General features: G+C 39.4%; 1 protein-coding gene and 1 non-coding gene across 7 annotated transcripts in view; both read right to left on the reverse strand.

Moving 5' to 3' along the window:
* Positions 1-19,287, reverse strand: part of IPCEF1 (interaction protein for cytohesin exchange factors 1) — a 185,166-nt gene that overhangs the window by 9,251 nt on the left and 156,628 nt on the right. For all 6 annotated transcript variants that reach the window (XM_045500097.1, XM_045500095.1, XM_045500101.1 and 3 more), the window contains one exon: positions 4,121-4,314. In XM_045500097.1, the coding sequence (XP_045356053.1) occupies positions 4,121-4,314 (194 nt within the window). The remainder of the gene's footprint in view (positions 1-4,120; positions 4,315-19,287) is intronic.
* Positions 15,738-15,840, reverse strand: LOC123609982. Its single transcript, XR_006718024.1, has one exon. It is a non-coding gene; the product is annotated as a U6 spliceosomal RNA (small nuclear RNA).

Below are 19,287 nucleotides of genomic sequence, written 5' to 3' on the forward strand. Positions count from 1 at the left end.
GGTAGACGAGTGGATAACTAGAAAAGATTGGTGGTAGAAAGTTAAGCAAGGCCAAGGGAGTTTTCTCTCTTCCCTCTGAGTTCTCAACACCTACATTCAGATAACAATCTTCCCCTCTAAAATAAAAATAAAAATAAATAAGCTTTCTTCCTTTGGTATCACAATAGTGCTATTCATATGAAGTTATTTAGGGAGTTTTATTTTGTCCTTAAATTTTGACATCTGGGGTGAAACAGGTGATGGAGTTTAAAGAGTCCACTTCTCATGATGAGCAGCGGGTGTGGTACAAAAGTGCTGAAACACTATATTGTACACCTGAAACTGATATAACCCTTTATGTTAACTATACGGGAATGAAAACTTAAAACTCAATAAGAAATTTTTAAATCTCTAGTTTCTTCCACACACAAAAAATTGTGACATCCACTTCAGAGAGAGATCCTAATATTTTATCAAAAGAACGAAGATCTTTGCAGAGTAACACAATGTGAAGAATTGATTCTCTTAAGGCAAAATGAATAAACCGCCCCTCTAAATGTGATCAAAGGTTTCAGGAAAGGGTCTCTTCAACTTTGGCCTGACACTTCTCATATAGTGCTCAGCTCTAAGCAGTTCAAGTTTCTTACCGTTTGGCTCAAGTCTGTGTTAAGTTCTTTTATGGATAAAAAGAAATTACTATAGACGAGAATAGAAAGGAAGGAAATTAATAAAACAAAAAGAGCCTCTGAACTGCTTCCTAGCCCACGACTCAGTCAGCAGCATGGCGCGCTGGCCCTGCTTCTCCCTGCTGCGGTGCAGGAGGCCCACCGGACGCTTTGAACTACCTTTACGACATCCTCCTGGTCTTCTGGCAGGCAGGCCGGGTCTGGCAGGGCTTCCAGATAATACCATGAAAGAGACAATGCTATACTTTCCTTTTTCACTCCAAATAGTCAGTGCCTGATTCAAGAACTAAGCGTTGGAAATGTCTTCTACCAGAGCAGTTGAGGAAAGGAGGGTTCGTTTCTCTTTGGACACAGACCAGAATAACCCTGAGAGAAAGTTCCAGGCAGACCCATTAATCGTTCATTTTAAAATAAAGACACGTTTCGCCAAAAGTCAATGGATGTTGAGTTATCACAACTTCCTAAAGATCTACATTTAGTATATGACATGACAGTTCATTCAACATCCTGGAAGAATTCCCATGAAGAGAATTTGTTCCAATACAATCCCAATGCAGGGATTTTTCTTTATTTATGGAATGTGCCTATCACTAATATAAACATTATTGTTAAAAGTTTCCTTGTTTCTGTATGAAACAGTGTGTTTGTCCACACCGCATCTTTGAAGTATTTTTCAAATCACATTTGTATTACAATGTAATATGTACAGAAAAGCACTCATATAAAAAGGCTTGTGCTTGATGAATTACCACGAAATGGACATATCTTGTAACCAAGCCATCACTGAGGTCAGAAGGTGACCTGAGAAGCCGTACTGTGGCCCCTTCCAGGCATCTCTCCTGTTCCCCTCAACTGCTCTGAATTTTAAAACAATTATAATTAAATGTGATTCGATTAAAAATAGCTAAAGTAAGTCTTAAAGACTTTTGACATGAATAATCATACATGTACTGAACGATCTTTCTCCAGTAAATAGGCCGATGTGCTTTTTTTCCCCAAAAGGCCAATTTCCACATCAGCATGACTTCCCCCTCATGATGAGGTTCACAGGAGGACCGTATAACATGGATTATGTTTCCGCAGCCTAGCATTACATTTTTGTGAGGCCTAAGGGATCCTGTGGAAAGGGATCCTTTCCAGCAATGTACAGAGACAACAGATGTTCACATGGGTGTGGTAGACGCCCCCGAGATGGCCCCCTATGCTCCTTGCCTTCCTGGCATTCCCACCCTTATGTAATTCTCCCCTCCTTGAACACGGGCTGACTTTTATACCAAAGTTTTATGCTCCTAATGCACAGTGCCCTGTAACTGTAATATGGTGCCACAGCTGAGACAGGACTGATCCATCTTGCTCACTCACTGTTCCTGTCTTACTCACTCTGGGGAAAGCCAACTTCCATTTGGGAAGCTACCGTATGTTCACAGAGCAAGGAAATGTGTGAACAACTGGGACCTCAATCCAACAACATGCAAGGAACTGGATCCTGCCAACAACCATATGATAGATAGAGCCTAGGATCACATCTTCCCCAATGGAGGAATGAACAAAGTCCCGGCTGATGCTGGGATTGCAGTCTGTGAGAGACCTGGAAGAGAAGCATCTAGCTCCATGCCAAGATTCCTGACCCACAGAAACTGTGAAAAGACAAATGTTCGTTGTCTGTAGTTGGTAAATTTGGGGTTGTTACCTCACAATAGATAACTAACACACAGGGAGAAAAGAAAAAGCTGAATTCATAAATTCCATGGCCACAGTGCATGGAGAGCAAGAGGTCACAGAGAATCTTATTATGGGCCAATAAAAGCTTTGAATTCTTTGTACAAACCTGGCTTTCCTGTGGCCAGGTCAGGGCACGGTCCTGTGACCATCTAGAGTCCTGAGTTGCTATTCTGTTCTTAGCGATTCTGCTAAGACCATAGTCTTTCTCCTTCTAGAAATGGCCTGAACTGTCCATCCTCTCCTTAGCATGTTCCTTGTTTCTCCCAACATGGACTGCAATATATCATCCATTGACATACATTTCCTCCTCCGTGAATGTCCTTCCTTCTAACCCTAATATTCTTCATCTCTTACTCACGGACCAGTTGTCAGCATCTTCATGACTTTGTCCCTAATGGCTTCAGATAGGCAGCCATGTCCCTCCTCTGGGGCTACCAAAGCACCCAAGCTTGTATCAGCTACACCGCTCAGCAGACCACATTCTATCTTCCTCTCTGTTTCCACCATCCAGTGTGGTGCACTCAGTGGTCCCAGTGCCCAAGAATAGAGCCTGGTACACAGTAAGATTCAGGAAATATTGGTCTAATGAAAAATGTATTCACTCACATCAGTTATCACAAATAAGATGGTAAAATACTACACTGAATGGCCAAACATGTTTATCAATTTCATACATGCCATGGAATAGAACATTTTTGGCTCTGAAAGGAGTGCTGCTAATGTCTATCATTAAACGTTAGAGAATTTCTCTACACTTTGTTTTTCTTTGTATAATGAAAATACTCCTCTTCCTTTTCTTTTTCAGCCTCATTTTTGCAGCCTCTTAGGATGCTTAGCTATTCTACTAACAGGGACATCTGACGAAGAGTCCCTCAGCCGTTTCTTTGTAGCCTTGCCTTTTGATTGCTATTTCTTCCTGGAAAGAGACTCAAATTCTTGATGCAAAAGGACATATACAACCCAGAAGGAAACTGCAGAATCTATCAAGGCTTTTCGGCATCTATAAATCTTCTGCTAATTTGGGACTATTTTACAAAGTATCCTGGCCTCCTCCCGTTCACGCTATAATCTACATGTGAAAGCAGGATGCTTTTGTTGTGAAGAACCATTTTAGTTGAAGAGGACCTGGAAATAGCCTCAGTACGTTTTGCGCCCTGTGCCTCATTCCCACTGTGAAAACACCTGCTAGTCTATTACCATCGAGTGTACCTTTTCCATTGCCTGTCTCTCACGTGTTCCTTCACTCCAGAGCCTAGGTCTGAGAATCATGAAGTCTTGGCTCTATCTGAAATCTAGATATTTTCTTCTGGAAGTAGGAGAGAAGAAGAATGGCACTCTTTAATGAATCCAATGAAATTCCAAAATCTTATGAATCTCACTGTTTATTCTCACAAGTTGACTACCCCAAGCCTTCATCAACATTTGCTGTGCTAAGTAAAGGGTACCAAAAAAATTACACATGGTCCTTATCTTCTAGGAGCTTGACATTTAAACTTTTATACCAAAGTGAATGTAAAAATCAAGGCCTATTGTAGAAAAGTGCATTTGGTGCTACTGTGCAAACGTTCTAGTACTTTAAGGAGGCCAAAGGTCATTCCAACCTACAGAGATTATATTTACTTTTACTGCCCTCCCCTCCACCCAAACACACACACCGGTGGGCATGAATCTCTGCAGAAGCAGCCATTCCTTGCCCCACACCCAGAGTTTATCCACAATCTGAAATTTTTTACCTTCAATGTGCTGTTCAAGGTTCGGATTTTGTGAAGTTTCTCATTTATGGATGGATTCTTACATCGCTTCACAAAGGACTTTCTCAGCTCCTTTTTGGTTGAAGGCCGTCGGTCCCCGAGAGGAGAGAGACTAGCTTGCTCCAAAGATTTGTAGAGTCTCTCCATTTCATCATCTTCAGACACCTTTGTTTCCTCTATTAAAATAAAAATTTTTAAAAAAGCAATAACAATAAACCCAGTTGAAATCAAACTGAGAACATGAGACATTGTGGTCTGAACACCAGGCCCTGCTGACACTTGATCTTGCACTTCTAACTTCCAGAACTATGAGACAATAAATTTTTGTTGTCTAAACCATTCAGTTTATGGTACTTTGTAATGACAGCGCCATGTTCCCTTCGAAGGCACTAGGGAAGGCTCTGTTCCAGGCCTCTCTGCTAGATTCTGTCAGTTCCTTGGCTTGTGGCAGAATTCCAGTCTTCATGGGGTGTTTTCCCTCTGTGTATGTCTCTGTGTCCAAATTTCCTCCTTTTAGAAGGATGTCGGTCACATTGGATTCGGGGCTCTCCCTCCTGACCTCATCTTAACTAATTAAATCTGCAACAACCTCATTTCTAAGAAGGGCACATTCTAAGATACTTTTGAACTAGAATTTCAACATAGAAATTTTGGAAGGACAAAACTGAACTCGTGATAGTCCACCATCTAGCTCCCTCCAAATTCATGTCCTTCTCACATGCAAAACGCATTCACCCAATCCCAACATCTCCAAGAGTCTTAACCCATTCCAACATCAATTCTAAGTCCAAAATCTAATCCAAATAGCATCTAAATGTGGTATTGGTGAGACTCAGAGAATGATTCATCCTGTGGCAAAATTCCTCTCTCCATCTGTGAATCTGTGAAACAAGTTATCTGCTTCTAAAATACACTGACGGGACAAGCAAACTCTAGCAAACTAATATATAATCTAAAGCTTGAGAACCATTGCTCCTGATAAGTTTTTAATGTCCTTCCTGAAACTGCCCTTTGAGAGAAGGAACCCCCATGTGATATGTGGCTTTGAGCAGATAATGATCATTTCTCATGCTGCCACATACCTCCAACCCCCCTTCTTAACCACAACTTGCTAACCTCAGCCCAAATGCTTCCAGTGACGTGACTCCGCATGGGATCTAGTGGGGGACCACATGAACTAGGCTAAGTCAATGACAGTTCCACATACTGGCCAGAGTCATTGATTCAGGGATAAGCAGATGTCTCAGGTCAGAACAACTGGGGCCAGGAAGACTCAGTTCTGAGACTTGGGTGGGATATCAGGGAATCAATCTCTCTTGTTTTCCTAAACATGTGATAACATGAGCTGGAGGCTTCCACAGATCACCCCAAGAATCGTGAGAATGGAGCCAATCTATAGGATACAGCTGAAATATGGATCTCGGTCACTCTACTGGAGCCCTTGCAGTTCTGGAAGCCAATACATTGCCTTCACTAAGCAACTGTCAGTGTAGTTATCAATCACACACAACTGAAAGGACCCCAAATGATATAGGTTACCCAAAGAAAATCTTCATCTATGGATATTGCTTTAATACCCACTAGACCTTTGGTCCTTTATTCCTTCATTCCCTGAAAATAATTTTGGGAAAGACACACAGCAAGATTTCTTTGTCCACAATGTACTTTTTAGTCTCTAGGTGTTTCACATCTTACTCTGAGAATAAGCTTGATAGAGGGCCATATCAAAGGTATGGCATTAGGAAGAACTGAAACAAAAGAGGCCCCTCCAAAGGGTAGAGAAAAGCATACAATATTAATATAGGAGCTTCAAAATCAAGCAAAATTGACTTCCTTTACAGTTTATTTTTGTAAGATTAGACATCTTTAAGCAATAACTTTTCCTCGTCTACTACCAGAAAGCCACCGCAAGGTGTTGCCAATGTTTTTTTCATAAAACGGAGGGTAAAGATGTTGAACTAACTTTGCAACTGACGTCAAGTATCGGTCAGTAAACCTCTTTGCTCTCTACCAAAACAGACTCCAAAAAGGGGGCAAATATTCAAAACTGCATTTGAACACAATTAGAACTTCTGGCTCAGACTGTGTGCAGACATCAAAAGTGAGTTTTTCTCAATAAGCACATGAAAAGATGCTCAGCATCATTAGTCATTACAGAGAATCCAAATCACAACCACAATGAGATACTAACCTCGCACCTGGCAGGATGACTAAAATCAAAAAGACAGACAAAGTAAGTGCAGAAAAGGATGCGGAGAAGCTGAAACCCTTATACATTACTGGTAAGGATATAAAACGAAGTCACCACTTTAGGAAAAGGTTTGGCACTTCCTCAAAAGCTAAACAAAGAGTTACCATATGACCCGACAATTCCACTCCCAGGTACGTACTCAAGAGAATAAAAACGGCATGCTAACACAAACTTGTACCAACTGTTCATAGCAGTACAATTCATCATAGACAAAAGGTGGGAACAGCTTAAATGTTCATCAACTGATGAATGGATAAACCAAATGTGGTATACGCACACAATGGAATATTATTCCGTAACTGAAAGCAACGAAGTACTGATACGTATTACAATATAGATGAACCTTGAAAACATTCTGCTAACTAAAAGAAGTCAGTCACAAAAGACCACACACTGTGTCCCATTTACATGAAATGTCAGAACAGGCAAATCCATAGAAACAGAAAGTAGATTTAGTGGCTGCATGGGGCTGGGGAAGCGACAGGCAGAAATGGGGAACGATAGCCAATGTGTATAGATGTGTGTGTGTGTGTGTGTGTGTGTGTGTGTGTGTGTGTGGTATTGAAAATGTTGTCAAACTCAATTGTGGAGATGGTTGTCCAGCTCTATAAATATGCGAAAAAAAAACACTGAACCATTTTTATACATGAATTATATGGTATGTAGAATATATATCAATAAAACTCTGAGAAAGTAGGTTTTTAGGAGATTGTCCTGATAACTGACGATACTTGCACAGCAGGAATACTAAGCATGGTAACAGTCCTGTAGTTAAGCTGTGGATACTAGAAAGTTTAAGAAAACTAAATTAACAGATATCAGACTCTCAGAGGGGACATTAGGATTGAGGACCCTGGGGCATTTCAGACATACAAGGATACGACAGTTTTTATATGTCCTTTTTTCTACAGCAAGGCAAGTGAGACTCCACTTTGAATAAAGCCTAAACACACAGCTTTCAGGGCCACAGGATTTAAGTACTATCTATTTAACAAACTTCGGGAAGTAAACCAAATAAGTATATAACAAAGAAAATAAAATGGTTTCTTTAAATTTCTCTGTGTTCATGAAGCACCTCAGTTGTACCATTAAAGATGGTGATCGAAAATAAAATTACTTGTGACTAGTACATCACTTCATAATTAAGTCAGGGTAAAATGATTATGTTAAGACCACATATCTAATTCAAAAGATAGGAAACTGGTAAAGCTAAAAATAACTTTAGAAACTTAGAATAAGGTGGTATAAAGTATATTCCCTAAATGAAAAATAAACAGGGCTGCCTTGGATAGTTTTATCATGATTTAATATATTTATATAGATATATTTCATCTTCATGTTAAAATATCAGGAATTATCTTTCTTCCCCACACACATTCCTTTCCCTGACTGAAATTTGGGGGCATTAATCATGAGCATATGGGTGTGTATGTGTGTGCATTATGGATGTGGTGTCTGTGCGTGGGTAGCGTGTCTGTGGTATGTGATGCGTGCAGTGTGTGGTGTAAGTGTGTAGAATGGGGGGTGTGGTATGGGTGTGATGTGTGGGGTCTGTGTGTGGTCCGTAGGTATGTAGGGGGGTGTGCGTGTGTGTGCGATGCATGTGCAACTTGATCCTCCAGAAATAAACCCACAGGTAAAGCGGACCTGTTGGGATTATCGAAAGTTAATACAGAATTCCCCTAAAATATGACCAAATAATGTTCAAAAGACACTCTCTACTTGAATTCACTTAGAAACTGAGGTAATAGGAAGCTGCAAGCGTGCTCAGATAAGGCTAAAACTGCCGGGGCAAGGGGGAACCTGACAGGTGAATGTTCCTGCTGTGCTCTCGCCTCCCAGCCATCCAGCACCCCCTTCTTGGAGGAAACCTGAAACCGAAAGATTAGACGTGCATCTGACCTCTAAGAACCAGATTCCAGAATTGCCCACAAGCATAAGGACAATACAATAACAAATGGTGACATTAAGAGTCAAGAAAATATCTCTATTGGCTCTTTTGGGTCATAGTCTGAGAGATGTACAGCATATCGCTAAATACTCAGGGGACAAACCTACGATCCAACCCCTCCCGTGACCCAGCTGGGAGCTCTGTCTTGTTTTTCCTGCCACTAATGGCTGGTGCTTGGGTCTTCATGGGGCCATAAGATGAACAGCCAATAATAATGGAAGCAGATGATAAACAGGGTTCACAGGACAACTAAAGACACAACAGGTATAAGCACAACAAAATACAACTTACACCTGACCCCAGAGCACAGGTGAGTAGTGCTGGTGTGTTAATCCTGTGCCTCGAAGGGGCTACTGCATAAAGTAATGTTTAAAATCTCCCTTTCAGGGGCACCCGGGTGGCGCAGTCAGTTGGGCGTCCGACTTCAGCCAGGTCACGATCTCGCGGTCCGTGAGTTCGAGCCCCGCGTCAGGCTCTGGGCTGATGGCTCGGAGCCTGGAGCCTGTTTCCGATTCTGTGTCTCCCTCTCTCTCTGCCCCTCCCCCGTTCATGCTCTGTCTCTCTCTGTCCCAAAAATGAATAAATGTTGGGAAAAAAAAATTTTTAAATCTCCCTTTCAGGGGCACCCGGGTGGCTCAGTCGGTTGAGCGCCCAACTTCACCTCAGAGCATGATCTCACGGTTCGTGGGTTCAAACCCCGCATCAGGGTCTCTACTGTCAGCACAGAGCACGCTTCAGATCCTCTGTCCCCCTCTCTCCCTGACCTTCCCCTGCACGCTCGCTCTCAAAAATGAATAAACTTTAAAATAAATTCTCCCTTTCATGTTTTCATGTAAATAATTTTCTAAATTATAATTCCATATTAAGAGATACTAGATTATTTGTCTTATTTTAACCCGACTGTAGAAGGAGCAAGGAAAAAGACTGCCGGCAAAGACCGCTGGTCTATCTCACATTGGAAGCAGAAGTCACCTTTATCATCTCCACATCCCTTATCTTTTGCAGCAAAATAAGTGAATTTTTTCTGACAGTCCAGTGTTCACGCAATTGCCAGCCTTCCCCTCAAGAGCTCAGTCCTTCTTACATAAAATGACAGGACTTCAACTCCCTTCACCACATACGGCACTTGACAGTCTATCTCATCCAGCTCACAAGGCTTTGCCAAGGAAGATGATAACTATTTTTATTTTACGGAGGGGGGAGAAATGGAGAGTCTTGAAAAACAGTAAGTGATCTTTCCAAAATGTAAATCAGTGATGGAATTAAGAAGTTCAATTCCACACTGTGCAGGCCCGTGAGTTTCTAGACCAGTCTTCTCAAACTTTAACAGGCAAACAATCACCCAGGGCTTCTGTTAAAATGCAGAATCCGACTCAGCCAGTCTAGCATGGCTTTGAGCCTCTCAATTATTAACAAGCTCTCAGGTGATGCTCAAACTGCTGGCCCATGGACTGTGCTCTGTGCAGCAAGGCGAGACTGTCACAGATTTGTCATGCAACCCCAGCTTCAACTCACTGGAAGAGAAAGGGACTCGAGTTACAGGTGAAAAGTAGGGACTCATCCAGAAAGCAGCTCACCTACTTTTTCTCCGGGACCCTTTACACCTGTTAGACTAGCTCAAAATGTCTCAGGGGATCCAACTAGCAAACTCTCTCAACGGAGGTCCAAGTAATGCAGAGATTTAAACTCTAGAAAGAAATAGGATTTTTTTTTAAATAAGATCTTTCTTGGTGACATCAGCAGATGAGACAAAACAACATCTTAACTAATGGTTAGAAGTTTGCTCCTTTCCAAGATTATGCCAGATGAATGCGCTGCTCTCTCCCCATCCTCCCACTTTTCCCGGCCTATTGTCTGCCTCTGACAGGACAGGCAGGCTCCTGGAGGCCCAGAATTTGGCTGTCGAGAACACCGTATGCAGATTATCCCTTTAAATGCAGCATTTTCAACTTTGCCTCCCCCACTATCTTATTTTTGGTGTTTCCTTGTGCTTTCTAGAGTGTGGTTTTTATTTTTCTATTTGGAACATACGTGCTCCAGGAAATTCGTATGCCATATTTCATATCAGAATTTGAAAGCAAGCCTGTTTGAGACTGAAAAAGTCTATATGATGTCTCAAGGAAGACAATGTTAGCTCCCCACCACGAAATGCCTGGAAAGGTTTACGTAGAAAACGGTATTCCCTGCTTCATGCGCTATGTTCCACTATGTTCCAAGTGTTTGAGCTAGGCCATGGAAGACACTTGTTACAAAGAGAGCAACGACATGCTTCTTTTGACATTATGTGTAGCTATTAAGACTGCAAACGTTATTTAACAGAACACCTATCGACGCGAACAGATTCAAAAACTTTCATAGGCTTCTTCTAATTAGTGATTCTGACAACTCTACATCATAGCAAAAGACTTAAAATAACACTGACAGACAAATTTGAATTATGTAACTAAGATACATCTGGATAACTCATTTTAACAGTAAGGACACTGCTAACCAAGAACATTACCACGGTATAATTTTGAGAGACAGACTGCCTATTTCCACAGCTGTTGCTGCTGGTGGAGACAGCCATCATGTATTTTTAGTATGTAAAAGGCACTATATTACCTACTATACCAACATTATCTCATTAACTTTGTAAGGACCCTATGAAAAAAAAAAACATTAGCCCTGATATGAAGGACTATCAAGATATAAAAACTCTGACCAAAGCCACAAAGAGACAGACATAGGTTATAACCCCAAATCCATAGCCTGAAACACTATGCTAGGCTAAATATATTTCATGAACTTCCTTTTGAATAAAGCCCAATGAAGAAAGATTTCAAATCAGGCAATATACAGTCAATGAGATGACAGCCATCTGGACCAGGCAGACCAAGGCTCAGAACCCTGGTCCCACTATTCTGTCTTCCAAGCGAAAAATCCCCACCCAGAGCCTCTGTCTCTGAGGTAGTAGCCAGGATTTAAACAGCTAACACTGTTCTCACAGGGCCACAGGGCACCAGACCAGGAAATTCCTAAGCTGCTCAGCAATGTAGGAGACAGGCTGTATAATCAGATTCTCTGCTCAGGCATTTGAACTGAGCACCTGGGGATAATCCAGTTCCAATCAGGAGCCCGAAGCTGAATCATGGTTATGGTAGTCTGGTTCCGTGTACAATAAAGAGAAAAGCATAGACATGGAGAAAAGAACATTGGAAGAAGGCGAATTAGGAAAGAGGTGGTTAAAACAAAACAAAACAAAAACGATCGCAGGGGAGATAAATTTTTAAATAGAGAAATCAGACTGGGAAAGAGCATCCAAGTAGAAAACTAGTATTTTTACTTGTCCCCTTCAAAGCCTTTCACCTTTTCTTCTCTTGGGTATGTGATGTTTCTATTAAGTTAGGTGACTCAATACTCTTTCACCCTATTATTGCTTCTATTGAAAAGACAAACCTAGTCTACTGGGTGATCTTTAATGTTGTTCTTTTTTATTATTATAGCATCTTGTGGCAGTGATTTTTAGAAATAATCTTAAGATTGAGTCCATGTAGCTCTACATTCTTAAAACAAATATTCCACTTATTTCTGAAATGTATTCTTCCAATCATAAGAGCACTCAGGATTAGGTGAAATACTTAAAGCAGACATCAAATTTTTATATCTGCTCACATCCTAAGAAAACAAAACATATTGGCATGCACACAAAAAAGGCATTTCCTTGGGTTTTTTTTTTTCTTTTTTAAATACATTTGCAAGGTAGAGGTTGAATGGGAAATAAAAGGGGAAAATAGCTGGAAATTGCCTAAAATCAAGGATATAAATCCAGTGTACCATAGGTAAATATGTCAACCTTGGCTCCAAAAATTGCAGAGTCCATCAACCATGTGGATCCATGATGGAGACAAGTGAGCACAAAATACAAAAATGGGAGGGTAGTGGGGCAAGATAAAAGAAGTTACCCTATTTTAATTTCACTAAGCAAAACTGAAGGTTTGGAGCAGATAAATGCTCTTACCTTTTTTAAGATGGAGCTCTCTTTTCTTTATCTCGATGATTACAGTCTAGCGTGATCTATAATTACTTGTATAACATCCTTCTTTTGGCCTTAGAGGAAATCCACAGTGTACATATTTAGAGTTATGTATTTAAATATGGAGTTAAATCCCTCCCAGCAAACATTTTCCCAGGAAATGATACCAATTCTAAAGAATTGCAATTACACTTAGTTATACAAGAGACTGAATGTGCTGGAAAACTTATAACTCTACCTTCATTCCACTTTTTCGCTTCCACTTCTGATCCATTCATTTACCCAATTCATCAAATACTCTTTGAATGTTCACTCTGTGCTAAGGCAGTGCATTTTAGAGACTAGGGATAGACTAGGCAAGAATCTTTTATGAATTTTATATTCTTATATTTTATGGGCACAATATACCCCGTATGTATAATTTTTTCTGACCCCCCGCTCCCCGCCCACCACCACTCCATTGCTACCAACTTAGACCAGACCACCATCATTTCACTGTTTACATATTTCAGCAACTACATACTGGGTCTACTGTAGCTTCCTAATATCCATTTTCCATATAATGAAGTAATCTTTTTAAAACATAAGCCACACCCATAACACTCCCTAGGCTCAGTTCCTCCAAAATCATCCCATTGCACTTAGAACAAAATCCAAACACCTTACAGGACCCACTAGTCGTCACATAAGCCAGCTGCTGTTGACTTCTCCAATCCCTTCCTATGCTTCCCCTGCTCACTCTGTTCCGGTCACACTGGATTTCTTTCTGTTTCTTGAACCACAAAATTTATTCTATTGCTAGAGCCCTTGAATTTACTTTCTCTCTGTCTGGGGCACTTTGCCAGATAGGTTCCTTTGTCCCATTTGGCTTTCAGATCACCTCTTCAGGGAGGTCCTCCCCGACCAGTCATCTAAATCAAGGTCCTTCCTCCAACCCTATATACTCCTACTTTATTTCCTGAATAGAACTTATTCACCACCTGAAATTATCTTCTTATATTTACCTAATTATCTCCCTACCCTGCCATGATAGACATATTCATGAGATTGTAAATTCTACCCAAGAGGACCACTGTCTTTATTATAATTCACTAAGTACTTCCAAAGGCCAATTGTGCCAGGAGGACAGTAGGTTCTCAACAAATATTTGTTAAGCATTATTTGGCCAAAATTTTCATTCTTGATCTCATTATTATCCCCTTCACCTATCCTTCAATCAAATAAACACAATGAGCTAATTTTGGAATTGGATTCTTAAAAACTCAGTAAGTAAATTATACCTACTAAATTCCAAGTATCTAAATAGGCCAAAAGTAAAAATATTTTTCAGCTAGTTAAGCAAAAAAAAAAAAGAGAGGACACAAGTCACCAACATCAGAAATGAAAAAGGAGGACATCACTATAGATCCCACTGGACACCAAACAGATAATGAAGAAACACTATGAACAACTCTATGTCCACAAATTCAATAACCTAGGTGAAATGGACTAGTCCCCTGAAAGACACAATCTATCATAACTAACATGAGAATAAATAGATAATATGAATAGACCTGTCTCTATTTTTAAAATTGAAATAATTAATAACCTTCTGAAACAGCACAGGCCCAGATGGATTCATTGGTGAATCTACCAAACATTTAAGGAACAAATTATACCAATTCTCTACAATTTCTTTCAGAAGATAGAAGCAAGCAGATGGAATACTTCCTGACTCATTCTGTGAGGCCAGATTTACTCTCATACCAAAACCAAATACATTATAAAAAAGAAGACTACAGACCAACATGCCTCATGAACATAAGATATAAAAGTCCTCAACAAAATATGAGCGAATTGAACCCAACAATGTATAAAAATAATTATATAACACAATCAAATGGGATTTATCCCAGGTATGTGGGGCTAATTCAATATCCAAAAATTAATGTAATCCATCACATCAACAGATTAAAAAGGGGGAAAAAATCACATGATCCTATCAACATATAGTTAAAAAAAGCACTTCAAAAATCTATGACCCATTTATGATAAAAAAAAAAAACTCTCAGTAAAAAGGAAGTGAAATTTCTCAACTTGATATAGAAGATCTACAAAAAACCTACAGCTAACTTCATAAATGGTGAGTAACTTGAAGTTTTCCCACTAAGATCAGTAACAAGGCCAGGATTTCCCTTCTCATCACTCCTTTTCAACATTGTACTGAAAGTCCTAGCTAATGCAACACAAGGAAAGGAAATAAAAGATGTAAAGATTGGGATGGAAGAAATAAAGCTTTGTTTGCAAATTATATTACATGACATTCTGAAAAGGCAAAACTGAAGATAGTAAAAAAGATCGGTGACTGCCAATGAGGTAAGGAGAGTGAGGGGTGGATAGGTGGGGTACAGAAGATTCTTGTAGCAGTGAAAATACTGTATATGATACCACAGTGATGGATACATGTCATTATACATTTGTCCAAACCCATAGAATGCACAACCAAGAGGGAACCCTAACATAAACCAAGAACTTTGGCTGATAATGATGTGTCAATGTGGGCTCAGATGTAACAATATCCTACTTTGGTGGAGGGAATGTTGATAATGGAGGAGACTATGCATGTGTAGGGATGGGGCCAGATGGGAAATCTCAGTACGTTCTGCTCAATTTTGGTCTGAACCTAAAATTGCTTTAAAAAAAGATGTAAGTCTACTAAAAAAATTTTTTTTCAATCTTATACTTACTATAGTTTGTGTAGTTTGAGGAAGATAGAACCTTATTTGCTTTGGCTTTAATTAGGAAAGTATAACATTGTATGGAGAAAAATTAGAAATTAACAACAGAAGGATAGTGCAGGAATAGATCTCAAAGGCTTAAGATATTATCCTGATGAAAAGGTCTGCCTGGAAAACTGACCTTCGATTTGCCCAAGCTGCAAATTCAGACACGTGCTGGTATCATCACAGTTTCTTGCTATTGCTAAGTAGAGAGAAATGTATTCAAGGGTCTCCAGAATAGTAAAAATGGGCTAGGAATATAATTATAAAGACAAAAAATGAATCTGAGACCATGAGGTAAGAAGCATTTCAAAGAACTACCAAGGATTCTTCCCAGAGCAAATAGTGTAAACGGCAGGCATATGTTCTCAAGAAGACATGTAGATCAGGGGAAGTCATGTTCAGCACTGTGCAAACATATCCCTAAGAGAGATTACCACAGCCATTGTCATTAAGAAACCTACCATCTTTTTCTATAAAGACCATGGTTCCTCAAATTATGTCATTGACCTTTTGTCACTGATCTTCTGTGAATCCCATCCAGACAGCCAAAAACATATTCACTTTGAAATTTTCAAAAATATTTTGTGTGTGCGTAAGTTTTTATTTTAATTCTGGTCAACAAAAATATGGAACGTTTCATGAATTTATGCGCCATCCCTGTGCAGGGATCATACTAATCTTCTCTGCATTGTTCCAATTTTAGTATATGTGCTGCTGAAGCACTCACTCTGAATTTTAAAAGCACTCTTCTAAAAATATGTTTGGTTGCAGAAGAAATTAAGTTAAATTACTCTTAAAATGGACTGTTTGCAAATAGCCAACAGTGAAAGCACTACATTATACAAACCGCATGGTCTAGTCAAAGAGGTACTCAGGACCTGCATATATTTACTAGGAAAAAAGATGTGAAAGTGAACCAACTAGGCAGTTAACTTAAGGAGCTAGCAAAGGTCAAACAAAATAATTCTAAATAAAATTAAAAGAAAACTCGTAAAGATAAAGCAGAATTTAATGAACTGGGTAATAAAAATAATATGCAATCAATAATGCCAAAGACTTTTTTAAAGTAATAGAGCAAATAAACTTCAGGAAAATTCCGATCACACAAGTAACAAAAAGAAACGAAGCATAACTATTAGAAAGGACCAGCTAAAGTGGTCATCACATAAAGATAGGATAATTTATCTAGAAACAAAACAACTTCCAACTGTAAGGTAGGGAGACTAGTATAAGACAAACATGTAATTAAAAACCTTCTATTTCCACAACAGCAATAATAATTATTTTAAAAATGGAATAAAAGGACTCCATTCACAAATGCAAGAAAAATTATAAAAGGTCCAAGAACAAACTCAATAAGATATATGCTAGACTTATAAGAAAAACACTGTACTTAAAATCATAAAATGACCTGAATGGAGAAATATACCATGTTCATAGATGAAATGCCTCGATGATTTAAAGATAGCAAATTAATCTAAAAAGTTCAAGAAAATTTTAATCAAAACCCAAATGTGATTTTTTAAATCAAACTTGAAAATCAAATCCAAAAATTTACCTGGAAGATCATGCAAAGGAGAGTAATGTTCTACTGAATAATAAAGCATGCTATAAAGGGAGAATCTAAGTCCTCTACCATCAAAGCAGAAGATAAAACATCAGTAAAAGACTAGAGAGCTGCAGAAATAAGCCTAGAGAGAGAGAGACATAGATTCATGATTTGTCCTATCGTAAATATTTATCCCGATTTTGGGATCACTTCTCAAATTATAGTTCAAAAAATGGGATCCCTGGGAAATCCAGGGACGAATTAAGTAATAGAGATACAAAGAGCAGGTGCTCTTCACCTTGACAGGCGTACTATAGAAACCCTTTAGTTTCTCCTTTGCTTCCCATTTCCACTGCCACCCCAGCTACTCTAAAAGTTTCCCACTCTTCCAATTTCCTGTATCCCCTTATATGTGTCTACCCCACATTCTAATGTAGACATAATTTTTCTAAAGTATTGTTTTCATTATATGAGTACGCTGACCAGAAGCAATCATCCACGATCTACTGAAATAAACTATCGACCAGCCCAGCATTCAACATCATCCAAATTTCTTTTCCATCCCTCTTTCTTACGGCCCCCCTCTCTGTGTGCAGACCCTCCCACCTGGATCACAGATTACTTAGCTGTGACCTTCTCTATTTTGAACGCCTGCTCTCCTTTAAATCCCTCGAGTACCTTCTATCTCTCTGTGGCACTTACTTTGCTTTCTTTTGTTAAATAAGTCTTATTCCTCCCACTCTCCCCATCAGATGTTAAAATTTTTAGGCCAGAAGTTTTATCTTCTTCATCTGTGTCTTCCTGGTAGGACACGGTCATGAGTACATGTTAGGTAGTCAAAAAAATAAGGCTAAATTGAATGGACTTCAGTATCCAACGCTTTTTAAATTATCCTCTTGCTTCCTAAAGAGACATGCCACCTCATTTCTACAGCAACATCTGAAGTAGCTAACTAAAATAATGTAGCATCCATCCTGTCTGCACTCAGATTGTGTAAAAATTTTGGTAATGTTTACGAACTCTTAAAATCTGGTTCATTTATGTCCCATTCTTGAGATGTCATGCATGCTCTAGTATGCCTGTCTCTTCACTAAAAATTCTTTTAAGTCAACATGATGCCCAGATTGATTCTGACTGGCCTTTTACTTGACCATTTATTTACATGAATTGAGCGTTAGTCTTATTAGTGGTTATTCAGCTTCTCAGCATCCAGGGTGTGGTCACTCCATACCCTTTATGTAAGCATACATAAAATCATCTCCACATTGTCAGCATAAAGTAAATAGAGACATACATGCGAGTCATCATCACAGAGGCATAAGTAACAGGCCAAGTAACCTCTCACAAAAGAAGGAAACGATACAGTGTAAAACCGAGCTGAGAGGACTATTCCACTGACCCCATCACCTCTTTTCCCACTGTGCTTTGTGGAAAGACTCTGTGAGGAATCTGGATAGCTCTGGAACTCTAAAACTCCCAAAGCAGAAAGGCAGTAGGATGCAATTAACACCCTGCATTTTTTTATTAGCTCACACCACAGGGAAGAGATGTCTAAAAAGCCACTTAAATTCAGTATAAAATTCTAGCAACCACAATTGTAATTGCCTAACTGCAAAATATTTCTCTCATTGTCAAAATAAAAAGAAGGCTGTAATGCACGCTGTCTGCTTGTTTCAGGACGCAGTAACCTATAAGAATCTTTTCTAGGATACAAGCCTCATTCTCCAGCAAATGCATCTTGAGACTGCGACTTAATCTAAAATTCTAACTCCTGTTTTGGACTGTGTTGACATTCCAATCCCTGTCATAAAAACACCCTGAACAATATTTCAGACACAGGAACTTCAGGGCTTTTCCTTTTTTAATTGGCAGCTAAAAAGAATAATTTTTAGAAGCCACAGAAGTGAAAAGCTACCTTATTCTCCAACACACATGTTAAAAAAAAAAAAAAGCATAATATGCAGACTGATTACTCAACGGCAAATCATCACAAACGCAAAAAAAGACCTGGTCTCTGTTTCCATAGCAATGACTTTATGTGGTTTAACTCTTCTGGGAATTTAACCAAATCCCCAGCAGCAGGGGAAGATCATCAGCAAAAATTTTGTAACATATGGCAACTGCCAACACATCGGTGAGGGAAAAATACTTTTATTTTCTCCTCCTTTCTACTGAGAGGAATACCTTCATATCAAGCAGTCTGAGGAAGCACAGAGATTTTGTCAGTCAATCTGCACTTAACTCAAAATTTAAAAATACCAGGTTTCTTCTTCCTTAGACTAAAAGAGACATTGGTCCCCAGCCAGCTCTGCAGCCCCTGCACTCCCAGAATGACATGGACAAGAGCTGCATGCATCTTCTCATGACTCACAGGTTATTCGTCCTAAAGAAAAACTTAATCCGCAGGGTCATCTCTTAGCAAAGAATGCAAATGGAATTTTATTCTCTATTTTGCTTTTAAAGCCATCCTCATTTGGGGGTGGTGTGTGCGTGTGTGTGTGTGAAAGAGAGACAGAGAGAGCACACGTGCACGTGTGCATACATGACAGGTTTTAGTTCTACGCATGGCCCCATGAGTAAAGTAAGGGTTTTCACCTAGAAAATAATGGATGTGCTACTTT

Source organism: Leopardus geoffroyi, chromosome B2, assembly GCF_018350155.1.
Source record: "Leopardus geoffroyi isolate Oge1 chromosome B2, O.geoffroyi_Oge1_pat1.0, whole genome shotgun sequence".
Classification (NCBI taxonomy): Eukaryota; Metazoa; Chordata; class Mammalia; order Carnivora; family Felidae; genus Leopardus; species Leopardus geoffroyi.